The 15,904-nt window shown below is 39.5% G+C and overlaps 1 protein-coding gene across 3 annotated transcripts in view; it reads right to left on the bottom strand.

Annotated features, from left to right (window-relative positions):
* The window catches only part of PRDM5 (PR/SET domain 5), a 55,074-nt gene that overhangs the window by 38,743 nt on the left and 427 nt on the right, over nt 1-15,904 (bottom strand). For all 3 annotated transcript variants that reach the window (XM_088164221.1, XM_088164222.1, XM_014886653.2), the window contains exons 2-4: nt 12,023-12,106; nt 4,838-4,960; nt 88-271 (exon numbers count right to left, since the gene is read on the bottom strand). In XM_088164221.1, the coding sequence (XP_088020347.1) occupies nt 88-271; nt 4,838-4,960; nt 12,023-12,106 (391 nt within the window). The remainder of the gene's footprint in view (nt 1-87; nt 272-4,837; nt 4,961-12,022; nt 12,107-15,904) is intronic.

Genomic DNA, 15,904 nt, shown 5'->3' with positions numbered 1-15,904 from the left:
TATAACTTAGTCCTAAGAGTTAGTGTTCTCTTTCTTCATTACCACTATTAAGCTCTCAAATTACCCTGTATTTTACATATTGCTCACCTGCAATTTTTTCACCAGCTGGTTGCACTTCTTTATTGCTGCCACTGTCTTCATCTTCCTGGATAACAGTTACTTCTTCCTCTTCCTCCTCCTCTTCTTCCATGTCACTGTCCAAGTACCCAATCAGAAGTTCTGTGTCTGTTTCAATATCTTCCACAGCTAGATAGAAAATATTTTCCCCTTCCTGTTGCAAACAGGAAGTAAAGGCAATAAATAACTATGTCAGAAAAACAAAAATCCAGACAAGTATGAGAGCCTAAACTGATATGATTCCTCAACCATGGAGGGGTTAGCTCCATTCCTGAGGGAGCAAAATGCTACAACAGCCTTGCTAAGGTTTCTTTCCCAGTGTGGCTGCATGGACAGGGTGTCTTTATATTCTGCTGTTTTGGGAATATTCCCCTCCCTCACCTGTGAGGCTTTTCCCTGTAGCTTAGACCAAGGTGGTGGTGGCATTCAAGTCCTCTCCTGCCACACTCTACTTGATAAGAACTTCAGGGTTTGAAAATGAAATATTTGAGGATTAGAAAAACAGCAACATTTTGATAAGCAATGCAGCTTTATCTCTCTCCCCAGCTGACTGCAGGAATTCTAACACAGCTTTCAGCAGCATGTTAACTTAGTGTTATTTTCTCTTTATCTCTCTCCTTAAGATTCCCAGCCTCCTCCAACAGGCTTTCACCCCTGGTCAGTTATCTTCACTATCAAATTAGCAGGCACATCTGGAAAATGCATTTAAACCTTGTGCTGGTTTAAATCAGTGTAGATCCACAAAAAGCCAAAGGATGCAACCCCCATTCTGCACAAACTACATAAGCATAGACTCCAAAAGCTTCTTGATAATGTCTGGACAAGCTTCCAGATAGCTGCACAAGCTAACAACTTTGGGCTTTGACAACACTTAATTAAAATTACCAAGGCTAGCACTATGGGGTGTGAGGAGCAATCTGTACATCTGCCCCCTAAACTGATATTCTGTAACACAGAGAGAGATTTTTTTCTTTCCATATGTGAACCAACTGCTTTAGGTACTGCCCAAAGCACTGAAGGAGACTCATCTTTATGCAATGAAGACTCCCAAGTTCCATCATAAATCTTAAAGCTTATCTGATTAACACCCAGAAAAGTTAACTGAAGCTTCTTTGCCCTGCACCTAGCCATATATTTTGTAACAAGCTTCCTTGAGTATGGACAAGATAGTGATTTTTAACTTTTGTAATACACTAAGATTAATTTAAACTGTCAACAGGGATGTAGCATTCTCCGAGCTGCAGAAGGTCTGTTATATTTTACACAAGATACTGTCACACAGGAGTGAAACCTACTTAATTCAGCAGACTTGAAAGAGCTGCTACTTCCAAGGATGCACCACTTTTCTGTCCTTATCTCAACAGCAGCATTGGAAAACAAAAAATTATGCTTTTTTTTCCTCAGGATCTATTCTGTAGTCCAGATATCTATCAGCACACCAACCTAACCTCTACACATCTCCAAGTTGTTGGGTTTCATATGTCTCTGTCAAGTTGCAGAAACCTTTAATTTAGTATCGTCTAAAGTTAAAAAAAATCCTTTTGAGATGAGGAAAAGTAAAAGGTCTTTCTACACTCAGTCTCCACACAGAGAGGATAAAACCACTGGGGTAAATCTCCAGTATATCACTGTTTAGGACAGCCTTCTTCTGAAAGCAAGACAACCTCATGAAGGGAAGCACATCTCTATTACCTGGATTACCAAAAACAAGAATGAAAAAAATTTCAAAATTAAGGATTTTGAAAATTTAAAAGAAAAAAAGAAAAAGTCATGTATCCCAGGCAAAAATAAAGTCCTAAGTACTAGGAGCTGTGAATGTTTGAGTACTCTGGGTTACACTTGCATTGGAAAGAAATCAGCTTTGGTGCCAGCCCAATCTAAACTCATTTCTCCTCCAAGGTTAATTTGTTTGGCTTTTCCATCCAAACAAATGCTAATAGCCAGGTATTCAGAGCACTAATTAAATAATATATACCCACTTGCTGTAGTAGCTCCTCAAGGCAGCATTTTGAGTGAAAGCAATGGAAGCTCTCCAGAAACCACAAAAGAATTTGCATCTCTCCCTCCACCAGCACCTGCATGAATCACATTCACCTACGTGCATGCAGACACAGTAAACGTAGTAAAAAGTCTTTTAAATTATTTTAATAACCCTTCTGTTCCTAAGAACACATCTGCAGCCATTCCACCTGCCCATGTGCTTAGACCATGCTGCCTGTTTTCCTAACACTCGTCTGCAGCAGACCCCAATGGTCCTTGGGAGTGCTTGCTCATCATGGTGGTACAACCTCCCTTCATGTCATTCCTGGTTTATTATTCAATTATGTTTTTCTCACTGCTGCCTTCACTGTCGTCTTTTACACCATAAGCCACACAGAGCTGATCAGCAAACACAGATTTCCAGTTGCAGCAGTCCTTGCTATCTCCTTTTTGGTCCACTGTAGGTACCTCTTCCATGCTGACTCTTGGCTTTTCCATACAGTTACACACCTCCATAACTGCAGTCCATCACACTCATCCAAAAGCATAAAACACTTATGTTATCACTCCTTAAAGTTTAAAACACGGGAGGAGGAAGCAGCAGAGTCATGTGCTATCTAGAAACTGGAGGGCTTATCCATCCTTCAAGCTGGCTCCAACTCAGCCTTCCTAATCCTTACCCACTTTGCCTCTGGATCTGATTCCCTGGCAGCAAACGAGCACTTCAGCCTACCTGTTCTGCCAGTTCTCCCTGGCTACCTCTCCAAACAAGCACACTGCCTTTCCCAGACTATCCCTGCAGCTCCAGGATGTCAAGTCTGGCACAGCTAAAACCAATACAGGAAATGCCTGAGGGCAGAAACTGCAATCCAGGAAATGCGTGGAGATGATTTCACACACACCCCTCACACAGCCCAGAATTCAGATTGTACTTCATCTGAAATACAGCACCTGAATCACACACACAGCACCCAGAAGCCTCAGCTTTCTCTCCTGATCTGCTCCTATGGTGTTACATTGCATGGCAAGGCAGAAAACCTCAGACACAAATGCGAGACTCACCAGAACACAAGGCTAAACTACTACAGCAATTCTGACATCTCTCCATACTGCAGTTTTCAGTAATGGCGACCAATGAAGGCTAGAATACTTTTCCATCTGAATATTCTGTATTAGGGTAGGCTATAAGGTCCTAAAAAACCCTATGACATAATTCAGCAAATTTTTATTTGTTTCTGTCATTTTCCTTACAAAGAAACCCACTGGTATGCACTGGACATTCCATTAAAACTTCTACCCAGAAGTTCAGGTGATTTACTGGAAAGATAATAGTGAACATTAATTGTTCACACTGCTCTCTCTTGTGAGCCTTACTTTGTATTTTCTGTGCACTGATGAGGTGCTAATCACACCTACTGAATGAGAGCCTTTCATATCTGCTACCATAAGGAGGACAACACATTTCATCAGAAGTGAACTTTTGTTTTCTTGGGACAGAAAAACCAAAGTTTTTTTGTCTGGCCTCGAAATAAACGGTAATTCTTTTATCAGGGACATGCAGGTTCATCCTTTGGGGAAAAAGTCATCTCATGATAAAAAAGCAGAACAGTAATTTTAAGAAATGCTGATAAATAATTCTGCTTTTCCTGACTGTTTGCCAATTTGGATTACTTCAGCAAATACCTTAAGTTAGCCTGAAACAACATTCTGTAGACATTTTGAGAAAAAAAATTCACAGTCATGTAATTCTTATTTAGGTGGGAGTGGAAATTAATTTACTGTGAAATTGAGGTGTTAAAAAAAAAAAAAAGCAGATAGCTGATTTCTTCAGTAATCTCCAGAAGAACAGCTGGAATTGGAAAGGTATCCCTGTCTCTGTTGTATCCTGTAAAGTCATAGAACTCTTCCAAAAATGAGCAATTAAACAGACTAAGAATCTTCAGCCTGAGAGACAAGCTGTCAAATAAGAGTGAAAGGATAACAAACACAGAATTCCATAAAATTAAAGATGGCATAGAAAAATAAAGTAACTATTCACTGTTATACCACAACTAGGAAATCAAGTGAAATTAGGTAGTGTCTAGAAGAAAAACAGAAGCATATTTCAATATAATGAAAGTGGTGGAACTCATTACCACAGAGTGCTGCAAATGACAACTATAAAAATGAAAAAAATAAGGTGGGTAAATTCAAATCAACAGCAAAGACAAGAAAATTATCTTTTTTATTAATTTACCCTCAGGCACTACATGATCATCCTATCAGATAATTAGATTGCTTATTCTTCTTTTTCCTACTTATGTATTTTCAGCACCATACTTCCTTTCAAACCTGTCACACTTTCACAATCAATTATATAATATGTTATGTATATTATACGATATTATTAATTTTATTGAACAATAATGTAAATGTATGATTCTTCTCTACACACACCTATGCCCATACCCAAGTCTGGCATGAAACACATACAGGTTGCTAAATAATTAGTCCTTAAACCTTTGAAATAGCATCAGATTCCAAGGACTTTTCTGGTCTTTCATCCTACCGTTCTTATTTGTGCTATTACCTTCAGCACAAGAGTTCTCACTCTTCTAAAAAGAAAGGCAGAAAAAGAAAAGCAGTTTGCTACTTTCCTCAGATCTTGGCAATTTTATTACAAGACATGAAGGCCCCAAAGAGGAGATCAAATTAGTGAATCAGCAAAAGGAAGCAAATGGTAGGAATCCACCAAATCTACCTGGATGGCTGCCAGGTTCTTCTGCTGCTGGGATGGAGCCTCGTGGACAAAGCGCAGCCAGTTGGAATGGCGAGGGTTGCTGGCATCCAGGATGTAAAGGACCTCGCCTTTGCTCCCACGAACCTGAAACAGTCAAAAAAAAAAAAAAATCCCCAAGCAAAATTAACATAACAAATATGTCCAGGTTTTGTCCACTCAGCGAAAAATTCACTTGAAAAAAAGAATTGTGCACCCAAGATCCATCCATCTCAGTATCCAGACCTTCTGGCAACCATTACAGATCTATGTAATTCATATGATTTCTACGATTCTGACAGAATTCCAGCTTACATTGAAAAAAGAAAGATAATAGAAATAAAAACTTATTATTGACTAAATCATTCTTCCTCCTCAAAACACGAAGACATATTGCTGTAAAAATACATCTGTCACTGCCAAAAACCCCTATTTGTTTCATTTTAAATAATAGATCACTTCAATCTCCACTGATCCAGACAACAGAGAGCCATGCATAAAGGTCATACAGCCACACTATTATTCCATGTGATTTATTTATATAATGAATGGGTTTTATTTTCCATCTGTCAACAAAGAAGTATCCAGGGCAGGTATTTCCTAAGAGCTAGGGAATTTGGCTATGTAAGATCAAAATTAGATTGTCTTTGTGGCTTTGTATATAAATTGCTCACATTCTTGCTATATTTGTTTCTAATAGAATGCAATATCATATTTCTCCAGTATGACTGTTTCAATTACCTAAACGTTTAGAGTATTATTAAAAAGACAAAAACTGTATTCCATTACAATAATAGCTGGTGACAGCATGTTGTTCTCAGATTAAGAAAAAAAATAATTACTGTAGTTCTGCAAACAAATAAGAATCTTCAAAATTCATTACTGCTCTTCTGAAGGAAAAAGAACACATCATGAAAAGGTGCCAACATTCAAACTTTAAAAGCTCTTACTTTCCAATACATGGATTAACTACAGTGAAAAGTGTCAAAGCTACACATTGAAATGCATCTGGAAACAATATCATCTGACACTAAGCACCAATGGTTTCCCAGAGAGGCTGTGGATGTCCCATCCCTGGGAGTGTTCAAGGCCAGATGGGATGGGGCCCTGGGAACCTGATCTAATGAGTGGCATCCCTGTGCCTGGCAGGGGGCTGGAACTGGATAAGGTGCTTTCCAACCCAAACCATTCTGTGATACTGTCATATAACCACCCAGTCCCACAGAGGCTTTGTGCTTTAGCTACCAAAGCACAAGTTACAGGAGCCCACCATGTAGATCCTATTAAGGCTTCCATCAGATCTTGAGCTGCAATGAGAAGCAATCCAGGTCCTATTATAAAAACTATACATTACACTAGCTAGCTTTCCATCAATTTTTCTTTATTTGCTTGATCCTTAAATTATATAAGAATAATTTATATTTGCTTCAGTGATACACAGTCATCTCAGTTATGCTTTCAGAGTCTGTGCCAACCCATAAAGAGATGCCAAACACGAAGCAGAGCTTTAACACATAAGGAAACTATCGATAAAGGAATACCATAAATCCCTTAAAAACATTCTGCATTTTCTACTGCTTTTTTCACCTCATAAAGAACTAATGCTGCATTGAATACGCAGATGTGAGCATGGAAAGTCAAGAAAAAGTGCAAAAACACCGTACTTAGCATGGACAGGCTGGTGACATGAACCAATCGTTTTCTGGTGGTATGAATAGCAAGTTTCCTGAATGAACTGATGGCAGTGGATCCCAAACCTAGCACTTAAAACTAGCACCTAAAATGCATACACATATCTACATTATGTGCCTCAAACTGAGGTGCTCAAGAATGACCTTGAGAATCAACACAAAAGGTGTCACTGAAGGAATTCAGTCAAATGCCTCCAATGTAAGATGAAACAGGCGACATTCGCTGTCACCACACAGGGTGAGGCTCCACCTCAAAGCCAATCAGGACAATTTGAACGATGCCACATTAATGAGCACCAGAAGAGTTCAGGAACTTCAGGAAAAGATGTGCCCCTCTATAAGCTCCCCACATGAAACCCTACAGAGGCCTAAATAACCCCTAAGCTGTGGCAATGCCCACCAGCAACAGGCACTGCTCCATCTGCCAGCCTTTTATGCTGCAATGAAATGATCCCCACATTTTCAAAATACATCCATATTTGTCACTTATGCTACTTCAAAATCCTCACAAGTGTATTGCAAATGCCATACCTGGCAAGAGAAGAAGAACAAAACTTCACTGCAAGTAAGCAGATGGCTACTTTTGGTGAAGGCAGTAAACACTCTGCCTGCTTTCTGGAAACCATTTTCTAAGCATTCTATATCGAAAAATCTATGTTCATCAAACAATCATGTAGAGAAAAGTACTGGTTTCTGCACTGCTTCTTTTTTGATTAGCTGAAAATATGATCTTTATTGTTGTAGCATAAAACAGCTAAATGCAACACTTCTGCATCCTGAGTTCAGACCATCATAGAGCTCACTGCAGAATAGAAACTCACATTTTAACATTGCTGGAGAAAGCATTAAAATAACTCCAGCAAAAGAAACTTGAGGCAGCAACTGCTGATTTCTGCTGATTTACTTACTCAGTAAGAAGTCTGGGACATAGACAGCATGTGACATTTTCCTTCAGCCAAAACATACAGCAAGTTTTCCATGCTAATGAAGCTCCTTCTGGTGCATGACATTACCTGACCCTGCCAGGAACACAGGGGTACAAGAAGCTCACTCCTGCAAACATTCTGTGGAGCTTTCAGGAGCATGGTTGAACTTTTCTTTCTCTGGAATGACACCCAAATCTCCCTAAGCCAACTGTGTGTGATCTTCTACAATAAGTTCAGACTGGAATATGAACACCTCAGCCTAGCAATACCTTAAATATATCCCATAACTGAAGATGGCAGGTTAACACTCTCAGCTACTTCCAGGAGTAGGTCCTTCTCATCACCAAAACCAAAAGATGGGCCTGCTCCAAAAGTCACTAAAATTTATACAAAGTCAAACATTTAATATGGAAAAGGATGACTGAAAGAAGTTTTAACAGAGTTATAACAATATTAATAACTACTCCAGACACCTGTCTATGCCATTTAAGAACAGTTTACCAAAACTGAAACTCTGGGACATAGACTTGCAGCTGAGATAGTGCACCAGTTTCTGATTTGTGTAAAAGCCCAGATCGTTTAAGAAATGAGAAAAAAAAAAGCATATCTGAAAAAATTAATTAAACAAAGATTCACCCCCCAAAAATAAAAAGCAAACAGTTTTCAATGTTAACAGTATCTGAGGAACAATGACTGGGAAGGTAGTCTTAATACAGGAAAAAAAAGACTATATTGTTCAGAACTAGATTTATAATATTATATTCACCTTGACAGCAAACACAGAATTCATTTAATTAAGATTTATTTTATCATCAATCTATGGACATAATTTGACTTCATATCTTGTGTGTAAGAGCCTTCCTATGCCGAAAGCACATTTTGTAGGCAAGGTATCAAAGAAAGAAGAAAAAAAAGAAAAAGTAAGAAAGCCACCAAAACACACCAAGCTTAATGTGCTTGACTTCTTATACCTCAATCCTAAACACCACAACTCTGATCTGAAGCTGGATTCAGCCAAGAGCAGGTTTTCTGTTGCCTTCACCAGTTTTCAGGCAGGCTTGTTTAACTGAAAACAACTGTCACAGCAAAAGCGACGAGAGTTAAGCAGTAGAAATGTAAGTTCATTTCATTTTCTTATATAAATAAACACAAACATTGGCTTCCATTGAAAGACTGATTTCTGATCTCTTTGGTTTCAATGTAACAATGAAGAAAACATGATCCTGGCAGGCAGACAGAAACCCAACCTGAAATATGCAACATTCAGCATTACATGGTGTATTATGTTCCATCCAACCCTGACCAACATTTCTTCATGGTATGTCAGAGTATTTGAAGAAGGACAAAATCTTTCCAGCCCTCCCTGTTTCAACATTTGCCAAAGTCATCACCAGAAGTATATGCCTGCCACAATCCAATAGGAGTGAAATGAATTCCCCTTCCTTGGTTAGGGATAATGAAGAAAAGGAACTGAACATACACAAATGAACTGATATCTTCCCCTCACAAAGGCACATCTGAGCCTCCAGAGCAAAACCCTCTGTGAACTTTTAATACCTGAAGATTATTTCCTGTTTGCCTTGAAGCACTTGCTTCTCCAGCAAATACACACAGTTCAAAGCTGCTATGCCAAGTTTACTCATACACACAAAGAAGTATTTAATCAAGGTGTTAGTGGGATGCTAAGAATAATACCAAAACTCAATTCATCACCAGCCAGAAGCTGTGTCCTTCAGCAGCACAAGACTCAGAGAGCTGGGGGATAACACAGAGGTATTTTTTTTTAACATAAAAAGAAAGAAAACACAAAGTCTCTTGGACGTGTTCTTGGCTTTTCATTATCACTCTTAACTAAATGGTTACCACAGGTTTGTTTGGGTTTTTTTTTTCCTTTCCCACCACTCATAAATAAAACATTTCAGCCTGTAGCTCTTCACAAAGATAACAGCAAGATCAAGGATGCTTCTCACCCACTGGAATCTTCCACTTCCTCGGAATCTGTTGAATGAGCAAGTATAAACCTTTGATTTCTTCACAACTATGCATGTTACAGGCAGAGTAATGGCATTCTGCTACATTTAATTTAAAGGGAAACTCTAACATGTTCAGAATTTTACTGAACAAAATCACTGGGCTCAATAAATGTTCTGGGTGCCACGTTTTCCCTGAGACCAAAGGAAAACACAATGTGTGCAATTTCATCTCAACGTGATGCCTTGAAGATGCCAACTCACAATGCTGGTCTTGGAGAGAAAGGAATGGCTTGATCAAAACAAACCACATCACAGAGCACTACTCTGCCCCACTAGAAATGCATGTGGCAAACTTCTTCACTGAGAAATATTCTGTAAAATTGAAGCCTGGATCCCAGACATCACATGCCAAGGAAAGAAATGTTGCATTAATATTCATTTTTTTCCTTGACTTACAAAAAGCTGGTACTGCTTGAGGCTTCTTCCTGAAGGTGCTCTCTCTGAAAACATTTTTTTTTTTTTTACTGCCATCAGACTGTGAAGTCAGGCTTTAGTGTGCCTCCCACCAATAGCCTTCAAATTAATTATTTTTAATATCTTTGGTACAGCTGACTACACACAAACTTGGCCAGTTTCTGTGCGTGCCTCCCACAGGCTCTGGAATAACCATCTACTTGGGCTGTTCAAGTCTTACTTTCTGCATTCCTGGTCTCAATTTTCAACTTCAGACTACTCCCAGCATGATTTAAATTATTTTATAAAGCTCACGTGCAGATCAACTTCAGTAAATATGAACAACTTGGGTTAAAACGTTCAGGAAGTCATAAAATTTGGTATGCAGGAATCTTTTCAAAGCTCTCAAAACTAGGTTACAGTACGATATTATGAAATGATTTTAAAACAGCTCATAAAAACCTCATTTTCTGATTTGCTGTCAACGGGGTCACATTAGTGTCACCAATAAATACGTGTATTTGCCCTTTCTTTTCTGTCGTGCAGAAACAGATAAATCTCATTTAAGCGTGAGCAGTGAGCAATCTGGAAAATCATAAAGCTTTCCAACAAACCTAAAGGCCTTCTCATTGCTGTAATCCACCTACTGTGTTTTCTGAAAACCTTGTTCTAGCACAGGACTTTTACTGATTTAAAACAACCTGCAGAAAGCTCAGAAGAGCCAAGGGCACATCGACATGTAGTGTACTCAGCAAACATCTGTAATGCTGTTTTCAGCTGGGAACAAACAGGATCAAATTGGTTGCTCTGAGTACCAAAAGAGAAAGGGGAACTAATTGTCCACACCTCTTCTCTGGCAAAGGGCATTTGGGGCACATCCCTAGATAAAAACAGGCAAAAGAAAGGGAAAGGAAGAAAACAGGGCTTCATAGGGTGGAGTCAGCACTCACCTAGGAATATTTCACCACTCATGATATTTATACTGAGTTTGGGTACAAAGAGATGGGCTTTTAACAGTCTCTCAGCCATCATGCTATTGTATGGAATCTATTTGTAGCTCTGCTAAGGCTTCATCAATACTCTGCTCTCTTCATAAGCTGCTCAGTGATGTTAATGCCAGAGATTTTTCAAATAAATATGTATTTTGTGGAAAATGCACTGATAGCGCTTTAAGCCAGATGTCAAAAATAAGCTTTTTTTTTGTACAATGCAGTAACAGTCCTTCTTCCACTTCTAACCACAGAAAGGTAAAAAAGTAAGAAATTAGTCTTCTCCTCAGTGTAAAAGAGGACTAAATGTGCATTCAATTGAAAATGCTTGGCTGAGGAAAAAAAAGAAAAAAAGAAAAAAGAAATTCTGCTCAAAGAACTACAGCAGTAAATAAAGATTACAAAGACAGAACAGAGGCAGCAGAAAGAAGGCATTTTTAATAAACTGGAAATGTTGTTGTTGCCAGTATTTTTCAGTCTGTGTAATCTCCTCAACTGGTAAACTCAGGTTTTACTTCAGGCACACAAAAGTACAACAGGAGCTAGGATGGGTTATGTACCTAATTTAGTAACAAAATCTAGTGTATGAACTCCTGTTCCTGCCTAATGCATATAGAGAAAATAAAAAGCTGCCCACAGCACCAGGCTTCTATTTTGATAAAGATCTCACACCTACTTATTGCATTAAAAACTGCTAAAATTTTAAAACTTCACTTATATAATTTGCCAAGTCCCAACACAAGTGTCACAGCAGGAATGTTTCATATTACAGCAGAAGGAAGCCATAAGCTGGTACCTGTCCATCAGCATAAATCAGTATCTCTATAACTTGCAATCCGCTTCCCAATTCAAATTATTTCAATTTTTCTGATTATTTTCAGATATTTTAATGATTTTCCACAGTTTTATTATATTTGTATTTGGCTTGACTTGATGTTTTTTCACACTTCATTGATTAGAAACCATCATTTGTTTTTTCTTTAGTTTTATAGCAGTTAATTCTCCTCCACCCAGGCAGCGTAATTTAAATCCTCATTAGAGGATCTTTAAGCTATGAAACAATATAAAAAGGATCTGTTAGTGCAAAACTTAATTCTGAGAACACTTTTTGGGAGGTGTGATGATGTCATTTACTCACTTCCCACATGAGCCTGCAGTCTGTGTTCTCATCCAGTTCCTGCGGCATTCGCTTCTCCCCTGCAAAGGGGCCAAACTTCTCACCCTAAGGAACAAAAGAAAAAGAAAAAGGCAAGTGAATCACCAAACTCCAGCAGAGGAGTAATTCTTAGCTTCAAACAGAAAATGAGTTTTCCTTTATTGTCCTACTATATGCCAAGAAGGTGAACATCCTTGAGGGTTCAACTTGAAGCTCATTCCCATTCTTCTCATACTTTGAAGAATCTCATAAAACCATACCTACCCTCTGCATGCTTATTTCTCCTTTGGGAAGCAGGATTCTTCTTTTTCTTAAATAAGGCTGAAATTTACAAGTCAAATTTCTTACACTTCTTATAAAATTGTCAGGAAGCACCTTGCAACAAGCATCCAACTAAAACAAAGAACTTGGCAAGCACCGAGTTTACATTAGATTTATTTGCGAGATTATTTGCAACGTTACTTTTTGAAGTGCCACAAATCAAAAAACTGAATAACTGAGGGCTTGACCATACAGAGAGATTTGTTTAAAAATGTAAGGGAGTATGCCCGTGCTTATGAATTAATTCGAGCTTTCATAAACAAAATTAAAATGTTCTACCACCTGCTTGTTATAATACCAGCTGTGAAAGCACCCATTGATATGTTCTTCCAAAAGTATTTGGCATCAGGGGTTTTTTCCTGCACAGACGTCACAGGAGCAGCAGGGCAAAATAATTAAATAGGACTTTTTTCTTCCACAGGCCCAACTTCCCCCCACACACACTGCCTTGTCCCTGTTTGCAGGGACAGGCCCTAAAACCTGGAATGTAGAATGCTGTGTTCCTTCAGGCAGCATTCAGATCCAAAAGCACTTCTACTTGGAAGCACTAGAGATTTTAAGCATACATTGAAAATTAACTCTGTTGTTTCTTTTAAAAACAACAGTATTTTGATTAAAAAAATACTGATCTTGTCCACAAATCCCTTCCTCCAGGCACATTCCATATTCCCAGCAATAGCCTGATACGTGCTTTCCTTCTTGCTTAGTTTTTACAGATTGCCTACAGGTAAAGAGAAAAAAGTGGTAGGGAAAACATCCAGGATTGCTCCTCTTCGAAACAGGAAATCACTTTTTTTTTTTTTAATAAACAGTTTGTATTTGAAATTAAACCTGAAGTGGTAATATACAAAGGAAAAGAAAACTGGCATTGCAGAACGAGGAAACAGAACTGAGGGACAATTTTTTGTGCACAAGGAACATTTCACTGCAAGGAACAGCAAAGCAGAAGGTAAAAACATAAGAACAGCAAGTGAAGCCAGCAAGTGGAGCCCAGAGCAACAAAGGAGCCAGAGAGGGGCAGTGACAGTAAAAACTGGCACTCTGGAGCTTCATATCCTTCCTTCTCCTTGATTTCCATACCACCCTTCATCGTTCTGTTGATAAACAATGTCAGAGTTCCTCTCCCGCCAGTTTTACAAATCTTAGGATTTAATAATCAAACTGAAGCTTCTTCCTTCTCTTACGTCATCAGCAAAGAAGATGGAAATCGGTAAATACAGCCGTATGTTTACAGCACCTACAATGCTCATTTCACCCATTGCTGGGATGAAGCACTGCAACAGCTCAGAACAAGAAACACCACACACCATTCCCATCTCAGAAATCCAAACCAGGAGATCTCTACTGCAATAGCCAAGCATTCAAGACTTTCTGGAAGCTCAGAACAACGGTAAGAGGAACATGTCCACCTCTGAACACAGAGTAAACATAACATAAGCTGCAGGTGATGCAGATTTCTAAGCACTTTTTATGGCTTTTCAAATTTGAAGGGAAACCAAAACCTGATGTCTTGATCCATGGGGATAAGTCCAATTACTTGTTTAGCCTTTCACATATTTTTCTTTATATATTATATATATACATACACACATTATTTCTACTAATAACTATGTTGTTGTATGCCAACAAACATTAATCAAAAACATACTCAAGACTTCATCTTCCCCTCTGATCAATGAAAGCAAGGCACACAACACAGTCGGATGGCAGAGAACTTATTCAGTATAGAAAAGCACATTTTTCCAATGCTGAAAAAGCTATTTTCAACAGTTGCTTTCAAAAAGGCAGCAGTGACTCATCTTTGAGTTGCAGCAAAACACTGAGAAATGCCATGGCTCTCTCTGATTACACCGAGAGCCTCATCATGCAGCCTGAGGCCAGCTCACAGAAAACAGAAGGTACATGGGAATCACAGCTTTGTTAAGGTAACAAAACAAAAAGTTTCCACCTTTTATGATTACAAACAAAATCTTGAAAGTCCCACATGCCTGAAGGTGCACAAGCAGATGGTAGGCAGCAGCAGTTGAGAATGTATTATTACCAAAACTTTGCTAAGAGCAGAATCTTCAGAGGCCTCCACACCACTCGGAGGTCTTACTTCACAATAAAGTGTCACATTCAACACCTCCTCCCAATCCCAAAACTCCATGGAATTAATTTAACAGCTAGAAGCTACTCTTTATCACAGCCACAGAGTGCGGTACTTCTGCCTCATTAATAGACGGGGAAGAGCACTTCAGGTGTGAATTTGCTTTCCATGGAAAAGAGTAACACGGAGTCTGGCGGTGTCTGATGTACCACCTGTGTTATTTACACACCCACACTTCTCCCAGCAGAGAACACGGTACTTAGGTCCCCAACAAATTTTAGGAGTACGTTTTAATAAACCACAGAGCAATTCCTCTGCCTGTTCTGCTGACCAGGGCTTTGCACACCACAGCTGTCTGTGCTACCAGCACAGAGGACTCACTGCCAAAGGACAGGTCTGGAACAAACACTGTCACCTCCTAATTGATCCTGCTACAGCTGCCTCTGCTTTTACCTTCTACAGTCCACGTGAAGTACACACCGCACTTGCAACACTTTTTCTAGGTGATTGCACAGCTCTGACCTCGCACACTTCGCCTGTATGAAGTTCCTAAGTACGGTGGAATAATTCAGGCAGAAAAACGCTCTATTTGTGCCAGCATGCAGCTCTAATGGTTCAATTGCCAGCAGTGTAAAGGACGGAAACTCAGATCCCCAGCTCTGAATTGGGGATGCTGACTCCCATGAGTTTCACTCCAGAGCTCGCTCTGTTTCAGAGTCTGGCGATTAACAATTGCTGATAGTGTACAAGCTGTGTGAATCCACTAAGTTTTCAAATGAAACTTCAGAACCTTAGAAGAAAAGTTTTAAACAATTAAACCAAACTATATAAAATTGTTCCCCTTCCAGCACCACCCCCCCCCCAACACGCAGGGACACCTTAAAAATGTGAGACCTCCACCTCATCGTGTCTAAGTCCCGCTGATGAAACCACTGGAAAATTAGGAAAAAATCAGAGCCAAAACGAGGACAAAGATAGAAAGCGAAACGTATAAAACACAGAAAAGTGTACACTAACGATGGGTTCATCATTTTGGTATGCCTTTATGTGTCCTAACAAGCCACCTGGACAGTCTCAGCTGGAATTTCATACGATCAAGAGACTTTCAATTATGAGGTGCGAAGAGGCATCACCTGGTTGGGGTATGAGACTGGGTTCAGCTGAATGACATCGTTCAGGGGCCCGGCTTTATTGTGCCGAAAGAAGGAATTAAACCTCGGTCCCGCCGAGGCCGGAGAGCCGTGAGGGGAGGTGACAAGAGCCCGGACCTCCGGGCGGCCCCCTCCCCTCAGAGCGGGGACCCTCAGGGAGGCGGTCCCGCCCGGGACAGCTCTGCCCTCAGAACTGTGCTAGACGCACGAACCAAGTTTGGGGTTTTTTTTAATAAATAAATAAATAAATAAATAAAATTAAAACGGAGAAAACAAAACTCCACAGAGCAAACCCTCCGCCGG

This window comes from Sturnus vulgaris, chromosome 4 (assembly GCF_052056855.1).
Source record: "Sturnus vulgaris isolate bStuVul1 chromosome 4, bStuVul1.hap1, whole genome shotgun sequence".
NCBI lineage: Eukaryota > Metazoa > Chordata > Aves > Passeriformes > Sturnidae > Sturnus > Sturnus vulgaris.
This window is presented reverse-complemented; position numbering and strand designations above follow the sequence as displayed.